The 16,599-nt window shown below is 36.9% G+C and overlaps 1 protein-coding gene and 3 long non-coding RNA genes across 4 annotated transcripts; 3 read left to right on the forward strand and 1 right to left on the reverse strand.

Annotated features, from left to right (window-relative positions):
• Nucleotides 1-375: 375 nt before the first annotated feature.
• On the forward strand, nt 376-1,139 carry LOC110675963. The gene is made up of 2 exons (XR_002499956.1): nt 376-672; nt 991-1,139. It is a non-coding gene; the product is annotated as an uncharacterized LOC110675963 (long non-coding RNA).
• Nucleotides 1,140-1,647: 508 nt separating this feature from the next.
• On the reverse strand, nt 1,648-14,053 carry LOC110676946. Its single transcript, XR_002500843.1, has 2 exons — nt 13,468-14,053; nt 1,648-1,796 (listed from the first exon to the last, which is right to left on the reverse strand). It is a non-coding gene; the product is annotated as an uncharacterized LOC110676946 (long non-coding RNA).
• LOC5566253 lies at nt 3,227-4,523 on the forward strand. The gene is made up of 3 exons (XM_001650583.2): nt 3,227-3,736; nt 3,976-4,221; nt 4,306-4,523. Exons 1-3 carry the CDS (start codon nt 3,625-3,627, stop codon nt 4,338-4,340), a joined length of 393 nt encoding a protein of 130 aa, XP_001650633.2. The 5' UTR covers nt 3,227-3,624; the 3' UTR covers nt 4,341-4,523.
• A 1,338-nt stretch (nt 14,054-15,391) lies between the features above and the next one.
• On the forward strand, nt 15,392-16,202 carry LOC110676947. The gene is made up of 2 exons (XR_002500844.1): nt 15,392-15,906; nt 15,976-16,202. It is a non-coding gene; the product is annotated as an uncharacterized LOC110676947 (long non-coding RNA).
• Nucleotides 16,203-16,599: the final 397 nt, after the last annotated feature.

Genomic DNA, 16,599 nt, shown 5'->3' on the forward strand with positions numbered 1-16,599 from the left:
TTCAGTGTAGTTTTCTTTTATTGTGTACCTTCGATCTTTCTGGACAAACTTGGAAAAAGGGCCATAGTTTTATGTGCATTCAATTTTAATGATGATTGGAAAACAGTAAAAAGATGCGTGTTTCATTACTTTATATTCGATCAAATTAAAAGGTACTATCGTGGCATTGCTTTTGGGTGCTGCAGGAATTGATTTTCAATCGACTGTTGTCAACTTTGATGGAATGCAAAAATTTGTTTTGATCAATTACGCGCTTTTATCAAGTTTGTCCATTCTTCAAGATCTGGGATCACAGTGATAGTTCGTGACAGCAGAATCTCGGCTCACTATGACGTACATACATTTTGTATCGGTTTCTCCCTCCCAGGTTGTCCCTACACGGTGGTTTGCGAATACCCTTTAATGGGTAAAAAAATACCCATTATCGAATAGCAATCATTTCTGTCATGAAATGGGGGAATTTTGTAATCATGGAAAGGGTAACAATATACTCATTCTTTTAACTCGCATTCAGAGTAAAAACGGGTAAAATTTTACTCATTAATGGGTGAAAAATTTGTTGGAAACGAAAAATAAAACAATTTTGCGCGACCATCATCAGCTGACGGAAAAAGCCATTTAATTAGAGTTAATAGTAATAATATCATTTTCCAGGACGTCAAGTTCCCACAAGTAAGTATAATACTGTTAAGGCCGCACGGGACGTCATCATATCACCCTATCCATTTCAAGAAGCAAATCACAAGAACCACTCCATATATCGATGCAAAAATGTATCAGTATGATTCTATATGTGTAGTGCACAACCCGATAAATTTTCATCTTCATCGGTTCACTTAAACTCGAGATTTGCTTCCACAAAGTTTTGATGATTATTGTTAGAGTGAGACAAAAGATAGGAAAAATAACACGGTCTCCCGTGTCCCCTTAAAGAAAAACAATTCATATGAAAATATTACAATTGTACTTTAAATTTCTTTCATTTTTCAGATCTTCAACCGAAAAAATGGACGAACCTAAGCTGGATGCTGTGAATGCTGCATATGTCTTTTGCAAAGCAATGTATTAAAGCAAGTGTTAATGATTGAATTTGATTAAATAAAAGCGGCACAAATAAATGTTTAGAATCCATAAATTTACTTCACATGACCAAATTTCCTTATATTATATTGAAACGCCCAGCTAAATATTTTTGCAAAAAAAGGGTATTTTTTTACCCATTTTGTAGAACATTCGACTCCTCTACAACGGGTAAAAAAATACCCATCCATTGACAGAAACCGCTTTTACCCGTTAAAGAGTAAACCGTGTTTACTCATTAAATGTGGAGAGGCACTTCTAGCGGAAATGGGTGAATTTTTACCCATTAAAGGGTAAACGCAAACTACCGTGTACACGGTAGTTTGCGTTTACCCTTTAATGGGTAAAAATTCACCCATTTCCGCTAGAAGTGCCTCTCCACATTTAATGAGTAAACACGGTTTACTCTTTAACGGGTAAAAGCGGTTTCTGTCAATGGATGGGTATTTTTTTACCCGTTGTAGAGGAGTCGAATGTTCTACAAAATGGGTAAAAAAATACCCTTTTTTTGCAAAAATATTTAGCTGGGCGTTTCAATATAATATAAGGAAATTTGGTCATGTGAAGTAAATTTATGGATTCTAAACATTTATTTGTGCCGCTTTTATTTAATCAAATTCAATCATTAACACTTGCTTTAATACATTGCTTTGCAAAAGACATATGCAGCATTCACAGCATCCAGCTTAGGTTCGTCCATTTTTTCGGTTGAAGATCTGAAAAATGAAAGAAATTTAAAGTACAATTGTAATATTTTCATATGAATTGTTTTTCTTTAAGGGGACACGGGAGACCGTGTTATTTTTCCTATCTTTTGTCTCACTCTAACAATAATCATCAAAACTTTGTGGAAGCAAATCTCGAGTTTTAGTGAACCGATGAAGATGAAAATTTATCGGGTTGTGCACTACACATATAGAATCATACTGATACATTTTTGCATCGATATATGGAGTGGTTCTTGTGATTTGCTTCTTGAAATGGATAGGGTGATATGATGACGTCCCGTGCGGCCTTAACAGTATTATACTTACTTGTGGGAACTTGACGTCCTGGAAAATGATATTATTACTATTAACTCTAATTAAATGGCTTTTTCCGTCAGCTGATGATGGTCGCGCAAAATTGTTTTATTTTTCGTTTCCAACAAATTTTTCACCCATTAATGAGTAAAATTTTACCCGTTTTTACTCTGAATGCGAGTTAAAAGAATGAGTATATTGTTACCCTTTCCATGATTACAAAATTCCCCCATTTCATGACAGAAATGATTGCTATTCGATAATGGGTATTTTTTTACCCATTAAAGGGTATTCGCAAACCACCGTGTACCTGTTTTTTAAACACTGCCCAGGACGGAAGAAGTTAGGCGGTTGCCATTGTTAGACATTTGTTAGATATGTTGCCCACCTAAAAAAATCGAAGAGCATAAATCATAAACCCGAATTTATGCTGCATGTTCGATTTTTTCGCACATTGTTGACGGTTGAGAAAACAGTGCGGACAAAACCTGCAGCTATCTTTGCCGCATCAGTTTGTAAAAAAAAGTCGCGTGCGTCGGTCGGAGAAATAAAAGTTCCGCGTCGTTTTGTCAGCTGCCATCACCGGAACCATTGTTGGCGTTAATTTTAAGTGGAAAAGTGTTGCGTCTTCGTTTGCGTCTTGCGTTTCGTCTTCCGTCCTATTGCCTCCACACGGCCGTGATAATTCCCGGATCTCGTCGTCGCCGCTGCTGTTGCTGCTGCCCGTTGTACAATTCCGTAAGAAAGAAGAAATCCAAAAAAGATCTCCTCACTATGCCGGGTCGTGTTCCGGGCAGGGTTATCGTTGGAATTGGTTTCAGGTGTTTTCCTTACCGTTCACACCATGCTGCCAGGATGGCCCGTTATTGTGAACGACAGGAGGCAAACACATGCAACCAATTCAAAACATAACCTAACCGGGACACGGCCCGGCCTAATGAGAATACTCCTTGAACCAGTGTTTTTGTTTGCTCTCTCGCATCGCAACATTGTTGTCCAAAGAAGCGCATTGTAAACCACAAACATTACGATGATTGTGATTCTTTATTTAAATGGCGACAGTGCTGCCAGCTTCTAGAGATCAATCATTCGAAGAATTGTGACATTTTTGTCTTTAGGCCCCTCAAGCCTATCGATCCGAATGGTCACGTTTTTACCATTTTGGAATCGGTTCAGTAGTGGTCCACCGAAAGTGTGTCTCCACACCGCAAAGGTCGATCACTTCACCATTCATGTCCACGACTTATGGGAGTCTAGGAGAGTTCGCACGATCTTTCTTCTCCGCATCAGGTGTCGCCATTCATCATGCGGCAGAGAGAAACCTCCCGCACGATCAACAACTGTAGTTATAGCGTGGTTCCACCTCCACGCGTATGGAGAAAACTGGTCTTCGGAGTTCATTCCAATCCGCCAGCGAGGTAGTTTCACTTGTGCTCTCTTCTTGACGACATCATCGCTGCTTTTTGGCGCCTCTTTCGATATCGCGTGAACCTGGCAACGTGTGACTGCCGAATTGGCGATAATGGGTTTGAAAGTGCTGGCCATTGCACTACTGGTGGCGTTAGCGCTGCTGGCCACCGTCGATGCAGGTCCTATGTACTACAAGAAGGTCTCCGGACAAAAGTACGAACCTGGTAAGTTGGATTGAGACCAACGACGAAATAAAGACGTACTTGTCCTTTGCAGTTGCCCAAGATTTTATGGCACATGAGGTAGTAAAACAGTGTACTACGATCTGTCGATCTTTGGCACCAAGTGTAGTACTAGAAAAAATGAGTGTTCTGAGCCCGAACACTATGTCTCTATTTCGTCTTTGTTGAGACGCCAGTCTTAAGGTAAAAGTTGACTCATCATCTCGTATCGAACTGCGCAGATTGGGTGCCGGTGTCATCGACGGTCATACCGCTGGCCGAATACCGCGTGAGTGTGGGTGGAGGTGGCGAGCAGGGCTCTCTGCTGACCGGGGATGAGTACCGGAGGGCATACCTGAGACACCAGCAACTGTCGGCGGCCGCCAACAACGGTAAAGACAAGTTGAAGACTGTGCCAGGGAAGGGATCGGAAGCTGAAGCGGGAGCAGCGGCTCGCGTCCAAGAAGATCCGGACACGTTGATCACAGGTGGGTGGTTTGATTTCGGATGACGAAATAGCACTACGATGAGTGTGGTGTCTAAATGTGCGGTTTGTTTTGTTTTTTTTTCAGCCAAGAAGAAGTTTTACGAACGGAAAAGCAACTGATTGGTCGTTGGAAAGTGGATGATCGTTTATAGATAGTTTGTTCAATGAATACATTCGTTAATCGTAAATTGTCTACTTGATAGCAATGCAAGAGTGCCAATTGATTCAAAAAAGTTAAATATTAATGTTATGTTAATTTTATTTGATTTGATTAAACGAAAGGTTAACCAATACACACTGACAGATATAGCTTTTTGGTATTTTGGAAGTTTTTTTTTTTTTCAAATGTGATTTTTATCTTCAGAATCAAAGCTATTTATTTAAACTGACATTTAAGCTGTGAATACCGGAGAAGAAAATTGCTGCAGAATACTAAACTGAGGTATTCCATACGCATACCAGATAATTTTAAATACTAATCACCTGAATAAGGTATGAAAGAGCACTGCATAACTACTCATGTTCGCATAGTCAACGTAAGCGCGTATTCTTCAGGATGTTTTTCAATTAATGAGAATGGAACTGGGAGAGTTTAATCCGAATTCACTGAGGAAACTTCTTTGAATCTTCATTGGAATTTTACGCAGTTTCTTTTGGATTCTTCTTTTGAAACATTCTTCGAAATTTCCTTTGGAAGTCTCTTCAGAATGTCCTTCGCAATTCCTCATAGAATTTCCATTGAAATTTCTTTTGCGATTTTCATTAAAATTAGTCCTTATGAATTTGCAACGGATTTTTTTTAATTTTTTGAATATCTTAGGAATTTCCGATGGAATTTCCTTAGAAATTTTCTTTGAAATTATCATAGGAAATTTTCTTTAAAATTAACACAGGAATTTCTTTTGCAATTTCGTTCGGAAATTCCTTTGAAATTTCGTTCAGAAATTCGTTTGAAATTTTGTTCGGTGTTTGCTTTGAAATTTCCTTCGAAATTTTCATTGAGGATTTCTTTTCGAATTTTCTTGGATTACCGTAATTTCGGGTGAAATTGATCATTTTTCACGGTTTTTCTAGTCTGTTTTCTATAATGTTAACAATGCCAAACAACTAAATGCAGGAAAACAAGTAAGAAGGTGAGCCTCATTGACTTATGTACCGAAATTTTCTAACAAATGTCATTTTAGTGTTAACAAATACAGTCATCTCTCCCTTACTCGATATTGAAGGGACCATCGAGTTAGGGAGGTATCGAGTTACAGAACACAAAAGCAGTGCAACTGCGATCCAAGGGACCATCGAGTTAGCCATGAAAACCAATTTTTACTATGGTTCTCTAACTCGATATCGAGATACGGAATATCGAGTAAGGGAGAGTTAACTGTACCTCTAAAATAAAAAATCAGAGGATCTCATTTCGGGGTGAATTGATCACTTGTCAATGCCAATATTGTTAGTTTTCAAAACATCTCTACATGATAAATTTGAGGTCCCTGAATCCGAATATGCTTGTCAAATTCTTAACAATGCAATATTTATATACACTACCCGTCATAAATACGGACTGACTGAAATAAGTATTGCAACACTCAGCTGAATAATTAATCACCCCCGAAAAGTTTAGCATTATCTCAAAACAGGTTAATTCACATTGCTATATCTCGAGATCCTTACGACTTGCAAAGAAGCGATCTTCAGCAAAGTTGTTCAGGGGATCAAGGAAATCCGGAAAGCGAACAGTTTAGTTCGCGATTTTGCCGTTAGGTGGCGCTAGTGAGCATGTAAAATTGAGCATTTTGAACTAGTTTTAGCTTGTGATCCGAAAGAGATAGAAAGTTCGGGTCTTCGGCAAAGTTGCTCAGGGGTTCAAGGACATCCGGAAAGGGAACAGTTTAGTTCGCGATTTTGCCGCTAGGTGGCGCTAGTGAGCATTTAAAATTGAGCATTTTGAACTAGTTCTAGCTTGTGATCCATAAGAGATAGAAAGTTCGGGTCTTCGGCAAAGTTGCTCAGAAAGTCAAGGACATCCGGAAAGCGATCAGTTTAGTTTGCGATTTTGCCGTTAGGTGGCGCTAGTGAGCATGTAAAATTGAGCATTTTGAACTAGTTTTAGCTTGTGATCCGAAAGAGATAGAAAGTTCGGGTCTTCGGCAAAGTTGCTCAGGGGTTCAAGGACATCCGGAAAGGGAACAGTTTAGTTCGCGATTTTGCCGCTAGGTGGCGCTAGTGAGCATTTTGAACTAGTTCTAGCTTGTGATCCATAAGAGATAGAAAGTTCGGGTCTTCGGCAAAGTTGCTCAGAAAGTCAAGGACATCCGGAAAGCGATCAGTTTAGTTTGCGATTTTGCCGTTAGGTGGCGCTAGTGAGCATGTAAAATTGAGCATTTCAAACTAGTTCTAGCTTGTGATCCATAAGAGATAGAAAGTTCGAGACTTCGGCGAAGTTGTTAAGAAGGCCAAATACATCCGGAAGACAAACAGTTAGGGTAGATCTCGCCGCTAGGTGGCGCTAGTGAGCATGTAAAATTGAGCATTTCAAACTAGTTCTAGCTTGTGACCCACATGAGATAGAAAGTTCGAGTCTTCGGCAAAGTTGTTCAGAAAGTCAAGGACATCCGGAACACAGATACAGTCAAACCTCCATGAGTCGATATCTGAAGGGACCATCGACTCATGGAAATATGGAGCCGTGGAAACAAATGCTTTGGAAAGCTGTTTGAGGGGACCATCGTAGTAACCATGAAATTTTGGTTTTAGTATGGTTCCATGAGTCGATGTCGAGTTATGGAACATCGACTTATGGAGGTATCACTGTAGTTTGGTTCGAGATTTTGCCGCTAGGTGGCGCTAGTGAGCATGTAAAACTGAGCATTTTGATCTAGTTCGAGCTTCCGATCCACAAGAGATAGAAAGTTAGAGTCTTCGGTAAGTAAAGAACAGAAATAAAGTAAAGGACATCCAAATATCAAATTTTTTGGTTCCTAATTTTGCCACTAGGTTGCACTAGTACGCATATTTAATTAAATATATGAAACAAATTCTATTTTTCGAGCCAGATGAGATAGGAAGTTTGAATCTTCGGCAAAGTTGTTCGGAAAGTCAAGGGCATCCAGGAAACAGTTTACTCTGGAGGGATGACTGTACCTTAACATTATGAATTTGATAAGATAGAATTTCTAGAATGCTGTTCAGAAATCCTTTGACATTTGGAAGTTGAAGTGATTAGGGATGGAATCATAATAAATTAACGTGATTCAGGTCTGATCAAATGTATATTCAAGTGTATCATATCTGATTCATATGCTAGTGATTCTGTTATGACTTACTCCATGTGCGAGTGACTCAGTCAGGACTCAGCAACTTTGCCGAAGACCCGAACTTTCTATCTCTTATGGATCACAAGCTAGAACTAGTTCAAAATGCTCAATTTTACATGCTCACTAGCGCCGCCTAGCGGCAAAATCGCGAACTAAACTGTTTGCTTTCCGGATGTCCTTGATCCCCTGAACAACTTTGCTGAAGATCGCTTCTTTGTAAGTCGTAAGGATCTCGAGATATAGCAATGAGAAATTACTTGTTTTGAGGTGATGCTAAACTTTTCAGGGTTATTCAATATTCAGCTGTGTGTTGCAATACTTATTTGAGTGAGTCCGTATTTATGACGGTTAGTGTAAATAACGAATAGTTAAATTTCAAAAATTACGCGGAAAACGCCTAAATGTATGCACTTTTCTAAGGAAATCAATGATATCTAACAGAAATTCAATTATTTTAACCATTTGAGCCTAAATGTATGCACTTTTCTAAGGAAATCAATGATATCTAACAGAAATTCAATTATTTTAACCATTTGAGCTAATTGGTACGAGTTTTGGTGATGAAATCTATTTTGCGGATATATCTCAAGCATCCTCACAAATTTTCAGGTTTATACTATGCTCAAATCCTTGATTAAAAATAGAAGTTCATAGTTGTTTGTCAATACTGCACCGTGCATGATTTTGAAATTTTATATTATTTTCATAGTAATAAACATTCTTAAACGCTAAAAACTTCACAGCACACAATTCGACAATAGTTACGACAAACATCGTTCATTTACTGCAGCTCACTTTGATATTTGTGCTCGATTACGCATAAACAAAATCATGTGATACGATGATCAATTACACCCGATTTTACGGTACCTTACTTTTCTTGGATAAGTTTCTTCGGCATTTTTATCGGAAATTTGTTTTGGAATTTCCTTTGAAATTTGATTTGGTATTTACATTGGAATTTCCTTTGGAATTCCTTTTGGAATTTGCTTTAAAATTTCCATTGAAATATCCTTTGGAATTTTCATTGAAATTTCCTTAGGTTTTTTATTGGAATTTATTTTTTTCCAAAGGGAAACCCAAAGAATATTTTGAAGGAAATCATGCGAGTTCCGATGGAAGTTCTAATGGAGTTCCTAATCACGAAGGAAATGTCAATGGAAATGCCGAAGGAAAAAGAAATTCTGCAGGATGTTACAAAGGAAAGAAAAATTTCAAAGGAAATTCCGTAAGAACTCCGGAGAAAATTATTGATTCAGAAGAGTTTAATTCGAATAATATTCTGAAGGAAATTTCTATGGATGTTCCAAAGAAAATTCCGATGGAAATGACGAAAGAAAATACAAAGGGAATTCCAAAAGAAATTCTGAAAAAAAATCATGCCGAAAAAAATTCCAATGGAAATTCCTATGGGAATGTCAAAGCGAATCTCGAAGAAAATTCCAAAGGAAATTCCGATGGAAATGCCAAAGGAAAATTCTAAAGGAAATTCCGAAGAAAATTTCAAAGAAAATGTCGATGAAAATTCCAAAGTGAAATCCAAAAAAAAACACAGAATGTTCCGAGTTCTGAAGGGAATTGAATTCGTAGGAAATTCCGATGGAAATGTTGAAGGATGTTTCAAAGGAAATTACGATGAAAATTCCTGAGGTTAAAGTTCCAAAGTTAAAATTCCAAAGTCAATTCCAAAGAAAATTCCGAATGAAAAGCAAATTCCGATGGAAATGCCGGAGGAAAATTCAAAGGAAATTCCTAAAGAAATTTCAAAGAAAATTTTGGAGGAAATTCCAAATAAATTTCAAAGGAAATTCCAAAGAAATTCCGAAGGAAATTCCAAAGAAAATTTTGAAGGAAATTCCAAAGGCAAAAAAAATCCAATTCCAAATAAATTTCAAAGGAAATTCCGAAGGAAATTCCTAAGAAAATTTTGAAGGAAATTTCAAAGGAAATTAAGAAGGCAGTTCCGAAGAAAATTCCAAAGGCAAAAGAAACTCCGAAGGAAATCCTAAAGGGAATTCCAAAGGCAAGTCCAAAAGAATTTCCGAAGGAAATTTAAAAGAAAATTCCATAGGAAATCTCAAAGGACATTACGGTGGAAATGTCGAAGGAAATCCCAAAGGAAATTAAAAAAAAATAAATTAAAAGCCATGTCCAAAGAAAATTCCGATAAATAATCCACAAATTCTGAAGGAAATTTCGATGGATGCTCCCAAGGAAATTTCAAAGGAAATTGGGATGGATATGCTGAAGCGAATCCAGAGGAAATTCCGAAGAAAATTCCGAAAGAAATTTCGTAGGAAATTCCGATGGAAATGTTGAAGGATGTTTCAAAGGAAATTACGATGAAAATTCCTGAGGTTAAAGTTCCAAAGTTAAAATTCCAAAGTCAATTCCGAAGAAAATTCCGAATGAAATCCAAAGCAAATTCCGATGGAAATGCCGGAGTAAAATTCAAAGGAAATTCCTAAAGAAATTTCAAAGAAAATTTTGGAGGAAATTCCAAATAAATTTCAAAGGAAATTCCAAAGAAATTCCGAAGGAAATTCCAAAGAAAATTTTGAAGGAAATTCCAAAGGCAAAAAAAATCCAATTCCAAATAAATTTCAAAGGAAATTCCGAAGGAAATTCCTAAGAAAATTTTGAAGGAAATTTCAAAGGAAATTAAGAAGGCAGTTTCGAAGAAAATTCCAAAGGCAAAAGAAACTCCGAAGGAAATCCTAAAGGGAATTCCAAAGGCAAGTCCAAAAGAATTTCCGAAGGAAATTTAAAAGAAAATTCCATAGGAAATCTCAAAGGACATTACGGTGGAAATGTCGAAGGAAATCCCAAAGGAAATTCAAAAAAAAAATTAAAAGCCATGTCCAAAGAAAATTCCGATAAATAATCCACAAATTCTGAAGGAAATTTCGATGGATGCTCCCAAGGAAATTTCAAAGGAAATTGGGATGGATATGCTGAAGCGAATCCAGAGGAAATTCCGAAGAAAATTCCGAAAGAAATTTCGTAGGAAATTCCGATGGAAATGTTGAAGGATGTTTCAAAGGAAATTACGATGAAAATTCCTGAGGTTAAAGTTCCAAAGTTAAAATTCCAAAGTCAATTCCAAAGAAAATTCCGAATGAAATCCAAAGCAAATTCCGATGGAAATGCCGGAGGAAAATTCAAAGGAAATTCCTAAAGAAATTTCAAAGAAAATTTTGGAGGAAATTCCAAATAAATTTCAAAGGAAATTCCAAAGAAATTCCGAAGGAAATTCCAAAGAAAATTTTGAAGGAAATTCCAAAGGCAAAAAAAATCCAATTCCAAATAAATTTCAAAGGAAATTCCGAAGGAAATTCCTAAGAAAATTTTGAAGGAAATTTCAAAGGAAATTAAGAAGGCAGTTCCGAAGAAAATTCCAAAGGCAAAAGAAACTCCGAAGGAAATCCTAAAGGGAATTCCAAAGGCAAGTCCAAAAGAATTTCCGAAGGAAATTTAAAAGAAAATTCCATAGGAAATCTCAAAGGACATTACGGTGGAAATGTCGAAGGAAATCCCAAAGGAAATTCAAAAAAAAATTAAAAGCCATGTCCAAAGAAAATTCCGATAAATAATCCACAAATTCTGAAGGAAATTTCGATGGATGCTCCCAAGGAAATTTCAAAGGAAATTGGGATGGATATGCTGAAGCGAATCCAGAGGAAATTCCGAAGAAAATTCCGAAAGAAATTTCGTAGGAAATTCCGATGGAAATGTTGAAGGATGTTTCAAAGGAAATTACGATGAAAATTCCTGAGGTTAAAGTTCCAAAGTTAAAATTCCAAAGTTAATTCCGAAGAAAATTCCGAATGAAATCCAAAGCAAATTCCGATGGAAATGCCGGAGGAAAATCCAAAGGAAATTCCTAAAGAAATTTCAAAGAAAATTTAGGAGGAAATTCCAAATAGGGGGAGATCCCCCAGTGCCGGACAGCACCCAATACCGGACAAAGTCGAAACATTGAGAAATCATGGTCCAATCAAGATGGTGTATTAGTAGAAAAAAAAGCTATTATGTAGACTAATGTTTGCGTAGAATAACACATCCTTGAAATATGCATCCCTTTTTAAAAAAGTAGAAAAGTTTGAAAATCTTTAAAAAAAATGACGTATTTTCTTAATTTTGAGCCTATTTAGTAATTATTTTGAATATGAAAAAATACTTTGGATCCCGCAAGCATGATCGAACATAATCCTAATTTGATAGTATGAATGTATTTTGTACCATAATTGAAGTAAATATGGACAAATTACAATTTTGGTTAAAAACCTCCTGTCCCTCAGTTTCGGACAGCTTGATTTGTTATATGATATCTTTGTAATTATTGCATCAGTGTCTCAAAATACTTTCATTTTTCATGGGTTCCGTCGACCATGGTATCAAACATGCAATAAAATTAAGAAGAATGAACATTCATAACACCATCGTAAAATGTACTATTTTTCATCATATATGAAAGAGGTTTTTGATAGGCATCTTGCAAACTAAGAAAAACTCAAATTAATCTTGTAAAAGTTGCAATTGCATTGAATTGGTAATTATTAACTATTTCTATAGTGTACACATTCAATGATGTTCAAATTTACAGAATTCGAGGCATTTCCAGATCGTGTCCGGTATTGGGTGCCACCTTTCAAGATCTATTAATTTGGTACTAAAATACATCATCAAAACTCAATGTCAAAATTCATATTTATATTTTCAAATTTATTTTTGTACACTATAAAAATGATAATATTTATCATAAATGGGTAACACGAGCCCATAAAATCAATATTTTTCCAATTATGAATTTAGTGGCTTAAGTGTCCGGTACTGGGGGATCTCCCCCTAAATTTTAAAGGAAATTCCAAAGAAATTCCGAAGGAAATTCCAAAGAAAATTTTGAAGGAAATTCCAAAGGCAAAAAAATCCAAAGGAAATGAAGAAAATAGTTACGAAGAAAATTCCAAGGGCAAAAGAAATTCCGAAGGAAATCCTAAAGGGAATTTCAAAGGAAACTCCAAAGGCATGTCCAAAAGAAATTCCATAGGAAATCCCAAAGGACATTACGATGGAAATGACGAAGGCAATTCCAAAGGAAAGGAAATTTCGATGGATGTTCCCTAGGAAATGATGGATATGCTGAAACAAAACCCTGAGGAAATTCCGAAGAAAATTCCGAAAGAAATTCCGATGGAAATGTTGAAGGATGTTTCAAAGGAAATTACGATGAAAATTCCTGAGGTTAAAGTTCCAAAGTTAAAATTCCAAAGTCAATTCCGAAGAAAATTCCGAATGAAATCCAAAGCAAATTCCGATGGAAATGCCGGAGGAAAATTCAAAGGAAATTCCTAAAGAAATTTCAAAGAAAATTTTGGAGGAAATTCCAAATAAATTTCAAAGGAAATTCCAAAGAAATTCCGAAGGAAATTCCAAAGAAAATTTTGAAGGAAATTCCAAAGGCAAAAAAAAATCCAATTCCAAATAAATTTCAAAGGAAATTCCGAAGGAAATTCCTAAGAAAATTTTGAAGGAAATTTCAAAGGAAATTAAGAAGGCAGTTCCGAAGAAAATTCCAAAGGCAAAAGAAACTCCGAATGAAATCCTAAAGGGAATTCCAAAGGCAAGTCCAAAAGAATTTCCGAAGGAAATTTAAAAGAAAATTCCATAGGAAATCTCAAAGGACATTACGGTGGAAATGTCGAAGGAAATCCCAAAGGAAATTCAAAAGGTAAACCATTAACTCCCTGTTTTCATCCGGAAAATATTACACGTAGGAATACGCGGATTCGATGCCACCCTCCGACTTTTAATTGGGACCGGAACTGTGTGCGTCTTAAAGCATGCGATGGATCCATTTCCCAGTATGCTCATTGACCGGTTTGATGTATTCCAATTATGACGGCCCGATTCTGGCACCATCTTAAACTTACGCTCGCTTTAGTCAATTCAGCACACTTTCTACGATGTAGGATAATTCGTTCGTTTCGTCCTGTTGGGTTCGAGCCGCTTCCATCGGAAATCGATAGCTATGCTGGTGCAGATACGGATATGACCATTAAAGCTATCTTTCAGGTGCTTCTCTCAATCCGGCTCATTATAGTTTTGTAGGAAATCAAACGGTAGTTGGGACATTCGTTTTGGAATTGAATAGTCGCAATTTTCACCAAAAACACCGATTGTGGGATTCAGCTCCTGTTTTCTGTTATTTTTATATAGCTATCATTCCATGCTGAGCAGAAGTGAGATTGTAGTGGTAGTGAACATCGAAAAAGTTCACTACTACAATCACACTTCATGCTGGGATGACAGCTGGGATATGCACAAGCAGCATAAAATCCATCTAACAGCCCATACATAATTTTGTCTAACGTTAGGCTAACGTTAGTCTAAATTTAGTCTAACTGATCGTTTCGAACTTGCAGCATATCTAACAAAACTGTGTCAGATCTGTCTAATTTTAGACTAAATTTAGCCTAACGTTAGAAAAAAATTTAGGCTAACAATCTAACTAATTAGACTAAATTTAGACTATAGTTAGCCTAACCTGCCGTACTGGGTGGCGTTGTTACTATATTATGACATTTCGGAACGGACACGGAAAACAGAATACACTCAAAATTTGAGTTCGAACTTCAGGGTATGAACAGATTAGAAAATCAGAAAAAAGCTTTTTGGACAAACAAACGAAAAACATTTTAAAAATTGACAAACATTTCAAAAGGGCACATCGACATTGGTAAACATTGGCTTTGCAAGACGCTGTTGAGCCCAATTCCACTCGATCATGTTCACCACTAATCTTTCGTGGGAGGGTTAAAAAGGGCTCAACAGCAACGTTTCTGGAAAAAGACTCAAGGCCTCTTGGTTGTTTCTGACCTAAACTCAAGCAATTGGTATTAAAATTAGGACAGGGCTTTTAGGACCATATTCTAATTGATGGTTCCTCCTTATTTAATCGAACAAATTATGGCCTCTTAATAGATTAATGAAAGGTGTGTTGAAAACTGAAATCAACTCAATTTTGAAGAAAAATGCAGATGGGATTGACTTGCGATACACGACAGTATACTGATGTGTTGAGTTTAGCAACACATGCATATGCAGAAATTCTTATGAAATTGTCTACCTTTAGGCGTACTCCATGATTAACTGGTAAGTGTTTGGTTTTCATATTCGTCTTCATAAACCATGAATTCGGTTAGTTACGAAATATTAAACACTACCGAACACTCTTCACTACCCCAAATAAGCAAAATTAATGTCGAATTTGTTTTTGAACCTAGGTTGGAACTGGCGAAACCCGTTCTGAGTCACAGTTTCAACCCAAACCCGATTCAGGTTCGACCAAACTACAATTTGTTTGACGTTGGATTGTTCATGTGTTGATCACCGACCCAGTTCCTAAAAACGAAAACAACAAAAGAAATCAATCGTGCCTATTCTGCGCGGCGTGTGAGGTGACACGAGTCGAATGAGGTGGCAATTGTCGACTCGCTCCCATTTGATTAACATTAAGCCCTCAGTACACTGTTTGTCAAGTGTGCAAATTTTTCCGCACGCATAAACCAACATGCAAACATCGGTCTCAACAATGACAAAACATCTGAAGTGTCAAGTGGATATTGAAGTGTTAGTTTATGCGTGTGGAAAAATTTGCACACTTGGCAAAGAGTGTACTGAGGGCTTTAGTCGTCTCACGTCACTCGCGGTGAGAGCGACTCGTTTCTACTCACACGCCGCGCAGAATAAGCACGAATAAGAACATTTTTCAAAAAAATTCATCCCTATCCTTGTTTACGTTTGAATGTGCTTTCATTCGAAATCCGTTTTGCAATATCGTTTACGCCAGCAAAATCAAATGTATGAGATTCGATCGAAAGTTGGATCCGCCGTAAACTTTCAAAAAGCAAAATACACATTCAGCACGAACATCCCAAAAGAGCGTAACGGGATTTGTAAACATTTTTCTTCTGAGCTTTACCCCATTAAAGGAAGGATGATTTGCTCTGTTAGTGTCGATGGAGTCTATGGTTGGGCTTGGAATTTATCTACAGCGCCGTAAAAGGGTATTGTTCAGAACAGCACACTCAAAATAATCCAAACGTCATTATTACGTGGAAAATCACGTAGGCCAGTCATAATTCATTTTGCCCTGTCTTTACCTGACTAAGGTAATGATCACCATGGCATATATAATCATCAAGAAGATGTCCGGTCAGTTTCACTGTGATAGCCCATTACACTTACGTAAAATTCACGTAGACACTTAATTCATTCTGACCAGTTTTGACATCTGCACATTGCGTTCATTCTGTGTTCAGCTCAAATGTAAAGATGGTGGCCACTAGTTCCGCTTGATCGTTTTTAAGGTATATATGGTTTAGATGCAAGATAAGGCTATGTTAATTAACAAATTATCTAATTGATTACAAACACAGAAAGCCGACGCGCAACGAACGAATCAGCTACTGAATGGTTAGGCACCGGCCGGAGTCAAACGGAGAAGTGCATTTACTGTAGTTGTTTACCCATTTCTACAGAGATCATCGAATGCAGCTGTACTATACTGAGAATAAAATTATACAGTGTTTCAATTCTCCTACACAATGCTTTGCTAATTTATGGTGGGTATCGAGTAAATCAAATAAATATTTTAATTTCTTTAGTTTTTTGCTTTTTTCTACAAATCGAAAAAAAAACCTTCCGGAAGCTAACGCAAAACAGGTGGTTTCATTGAAATATATTAATAACTTCTAGTAAAAAATTGTGTGGGATTTATTGGGAACTTTCGTAACAACTACGTGAAAATCCACGTAGCTGTTACTTGAAACTCCGATGGAACGGATGAAGTTCATTGGTTCATGCGTTCATTCGGTGCTACCTTAGATTCACGTAAGTGCTACGTGAAAAGTGCGATGGAAAAAAACCACGTATGTTTTCACGTAGCACTGACGTGTGGATTATTTTGAGTGCAGTTACGCGCTTTGACTAAAAAAAACAGATAAATAAAATTTCAAACTAAAGCATAAAAAATTACGCCTTTTTGAAAAGCAGATGCCGAA

Source organism: Aedes aegypti, chromosome 2 (assembly GCF_002204515.2).
Source record: "Aedes aegypti strain LVP_AGWG chromosome 2, AaegL5.0 Primary Assembly, whole genome shotgun sequence".
In the NCBI taxonomy this organism is placed as follows: domain Eukaryota; kingdom Metazoa; phylum Arthropoda; class Insecta; order Diptera; family Culicidae; genus Aedes; species Aedes aegypti.

Coding starts and splice junctions, on each gene's coding strand:
- LOC5566253 (XM_001650583.2), top strand. CDS start 3,625: ATGGGTTTGAAAGTGCTGGCCATTGCACTACTGGTGGCGTTAGCGCTG. Junction 3,737..3,975: donor CGGACAAAAGTACGAACCTG/GTAAGTTGGATT, acceptor CGAACTGCGCAG/ATTGGGTGCCGGTGTCATCG. Junction 4,222..4,305: donor TCCGGACACGTTGATCACAG/GTGGGTGGTTTG, acceptor TTTTTTTTTCAG/CCAAGAAGAAGTTTTACGAA.